Source organism: Gekko japonicus, unplaced genomic scaffold (assembly GCF_001447785.1).
Source record: "Gekko japonicus isolate JY-2015 unplaced genomic scaffold, Gekko_japonicus_V1.1 scaffold2770, whole genome shotgun sequence".
Lineage (NCBI taxonomy): Eukaryota > Metazoa > Chordata > Lepidosauria > Squamata > Gekkonidae > Gekko > Gekko japonicus.
In genome coordinates this window covers 197,327-200,741 of record NW_015159793.1, presented here as the reverse complement: position 1 = coordinate 200,741, position 3,415 = coordinate 197,327, and the positions used below count along the sequence as shown (strand labels likewise).

At 53.9% G+C, this 3,415-nt stretch overlaps 1 protein-coding gene across 1 annotated transcript in view; it reads right to left on the bottom strand.

Moving 5' to 3' along the window:
* LOC107107103 (D-threo-3-hydroxyaspartate dehydratase-like) overlaps positions 1–3,415 on the bottom strand; it is a 28,265-nt gene that overhangs the window by 19,834 nt on the left and 5,016 nt on the right. The window contains exons 3-4 of the mRNA XM_015407342.1: positions 2,943–3,223; positions 994–1,171 (exon numbers count right to left, since the gene is read on the bottom strand). Of these exons, the coding sequence (XP_015262828.1) occupies positions 994–1,171; positions 2,943–3,223 (459 nt within the window). The remainder of the gene's footprint in view (positions 1–993; positions 1,172–2,942; positions 3,224–3,415) is intronic.

Sequence of the window (3,415 nt, the reverse complement as noted above, 5' to 3'; positions counted from 1 at the left end):
TCCCTTTCTCACAATACAAGAACTAGTGAGCACTCCATGAAACTGCAGAGCGGTCGGGTTAGAACGGATAAAAGGAAGTACTTCTTCACCCAAAGAGTGATTCACACATGGAATTCACTGCCACAGGAGGTGGCGGCAGCTACAAGCATGGATGGCTTCAAGAGGGAACTGGATAAACGTATGGAGCAGAGGTCCATCAGTAGCTATTAGCCACAAGGTATAGATAGGGACTCTCAGTCTGGGGCAAGTGATGCTCTGTATTCTCGGTGCTTGGGGGGGGGGTCAACAGTGGGAGGGCTTCTAGCGTCCTGGCCCCACTGCTGGACCTCCTGATGGCCCCTGGTGTTTTTGGCCACTGTGTGACACAGAGTGTTGGATTGGATGGGCCACTGGCCTGATCCAACATTGGCTTCTCTCATGTTCTTATGAGTAAAGTTCTACTTTCTGAGCTCCTGGCATTAAAGTTGTGAGCGTGGGAATTGGCTACTGCATCAGTTAGTTTGCTCTGGAGCCCTCCTTCCTGAGCGAAGACAAAAACGTGTGAGCCGGAGGCTAAAAAACTGTGAGCTAGCTCACACTAACTCACCTTAGAGGGAACACTGGAGGGACCACTCCCCCCAGATACTCTGGACCTCCAGATACCCTGGATCTGGGCTACTTAGGCCTTTCCAAAACAAACAACCCCACCCCTTTGAATTGGGCCTGGGAACAACCAGAGAAGCAATTCGGATCTTTGAAAACAGGAGTACTGGAACCTCCATGTCCAGGGGCAGCGTACCTTTGATTCCCAGATGCTGGGGGAGAAGCAAAGGAGGACCGTTTCCACCCCCAGTCCAACTTTCTCGGAGGCACCTGATTGACCAGTTCCAGAAACAGAACGCTGGAGCAGACAGGCCTTTGCCTCCTGCACCAAAGCTGTTTACATAGACCAAGAGAGGTCGGAACGACTAAAGACAGCCACAAAGAAAGGCCGGGCTGGCCACAGTCACTCACTTCTCCGTGAACTCCAGGACCTGCTTGGTGGTGGTTCGAGCCACCGTCTGGATTTCAGGCACCCCTTGGCAGTGGTAAGAGTTGCCACAATGGGCGTAGACCCCCGCTAACTCCGTAGGGCCCGCTGCAATCGCCTGGGCCAGTTCGAGGGCCGCTGGGTCGGCATGCCTTAAGCCGGCTGGAAATAAAAGACCGAAAAAATGGGGTCAGCAAAAGTACGTGGCGTCAGTTCTGCTCATGTATGGTTCCTAGAGTGTAGAACAGGGGTGTCAAACATGCGGCCCAGGGGCCACATCAGGCCCCCGGAGGGCTTCTAAGAGGCCCGCAGTGGAACTGGCTGTCTTCTGCTTCTTCTTCCAGTTCTGCGGCTGCTGCGTCATCGTAGGTTTGCAACTTACTAATACACACCTGAACAGCATACTCAAGATTGCAACAGCACAGACATTTTGATGCAGTAATTCAGAACAAGAGGTGTCAGTTACCAGGCACTGTTAAATAAACAAAATACTGCAAGAGTGCCGACGTTTTAAGCATGTTTTTATTTTAAGTAAAAGAAAAAACCCATTTGTGTTTGTGTCCTTTATAAAATTGATATCCCCACTACCTGGCATTACCTTTTATGACACATGTGGCCCGGCCCAACACGGTCCCATTTATGTCAGATCTGGCCCTCATAACAAATGAGTTCGACCCCCCTGGTGTAGAACGTTGCTGTTCAGTAGGCAGTGCAATGGGGCATAGTGCCATCTCGTGGCAGGTGTGGGCATAACCCTTGCTGGATGAGATAAGAGTCCAGTCCAGCAGCAAGTTTTTCAAGGCATAAACTTTGGAGAGTCAAACCTCCCTTTGTCAGATAAAACTCCAACTTGTATCTGACGAAGGGAGCTTTGACTCTTTAAAGGCTATACCCCCCCCCCAAATTTTGTTGGCCCCTAAGGCGCTACTAGACCCCTATAAGCAGATGAGACCTTATTTTTCTTTTTAATTTGTTGTTGAGTCGCACAGTCGAGTCCGACTCTTCGCGACCCCATGGACCAGCTCCCGCCAGGCCTTCCGGTCTTCCGCCGTCCTCTGAAGTTGGCTCAACTTCATGTTCCTTGCATCTGTCTAACCATCTCATCTCATCCTTTGCCGTCCCCGTCTTCTTTGGCCTTCAATCTTTCTTTTTAATATTTCTCCCCAAATCTTGCCTCCCTCCACAACCCTCTCACTGGTTGCCAGGCACTGGCAGATAACCTTAGCAGCCCTGGTGGGGCAATACGACTTCCTTCCCAGCATGATCTGCCCGTAGCTTTAAAAGGAGATCAGACACATTCACAGAGGAGACCTCTATCAGTGGCTACTAGGAATGGTGGCTAAGGGGAACCCTCCACATCCAGAGGCGCTAAGCCTCTGAATCCCAGAGCCAGAAGGCAACATCAGGGGAAGGCCTCGGCCTCTCTGCCCTGTTGCTGGCCCTCCGGAGGAACTGGTTGGCCCCTGTGTGAGACGGGAGGCTGGACTAGAGGGCCCCTCCCTGGTCTGACCCAGCAGGGCTCTTGAGGTTCTTTGCAGGGGAAGGCCTCGGCCTCTCTGCCCTGTTGCTGGCCCTCCGGAGGAACTGGTTGGCCCCTGTGTGAGACGGGAGGCTGGACTAGAGGGCCCCTCCCTGGTCTGACCCAGCAGGGCTCTTGAGGTTCTTTGCAGGGGAAGGCCTCGGCCTCCCTGCCTTGTTGCTGGCCCTCCGGAGGAACTGGTTGGCCCCTGTGTGAGACGGGAGGCTGGACTAGAGGGACCCTCCCTGGTCTGACCCAGCAGGGCTCTTGAGGTTCTTTGCAGGGGAAGGCCTCGGCCTCCCTGCCCTGTTGCTGGCCCTCCAGAGGAACTGGTTGGCCACCGTGTGAGACGGGAGGCTGGACTAGATGGGCCCTCCCTGGTCCGATCCAGCAGGGCTCTTTGGATGTTCTTACCTCGTCCGTTCTCACAGTCAACCTTCAGCCACACCTTCCAGTGCTTCCCTCCGTGTAACGGCCTCCTCTTCAGCAAGGCCAAGGCTTCGGGGCTGTCCACCAGCACGTGGAAGCTTTCCAGGCGCTCCGTCAGGGCCGCGCACTCATCCACTTTGTCGAAGGGCAGCGGGTAGGCGTAGAGGATGTCGTCAAATCCGCCGTCGGCGAAGAAGCGGGCCTCGGCCAGAGTTGAGACGACGATCTGTCGCCGCGTGCCCCCTGTCATGAGGTCTCCACCCTCCCTGGGAAGGAGTGAGGGGCACAGTTATCAGATGTGGCCAGGAAACAGCTTATCTAAGGGTGCAGAAACACTCAGGTTGCCAACCTCCAGGTGGGGCCTGGAGATCTCCTGAGATTAGAGATGTAAAATTTCCGGAAATTTTGAAGCTCGGGAAAAAAACCCGTTTTTCCCACAGGGTTTTTTTTTTTTTTGG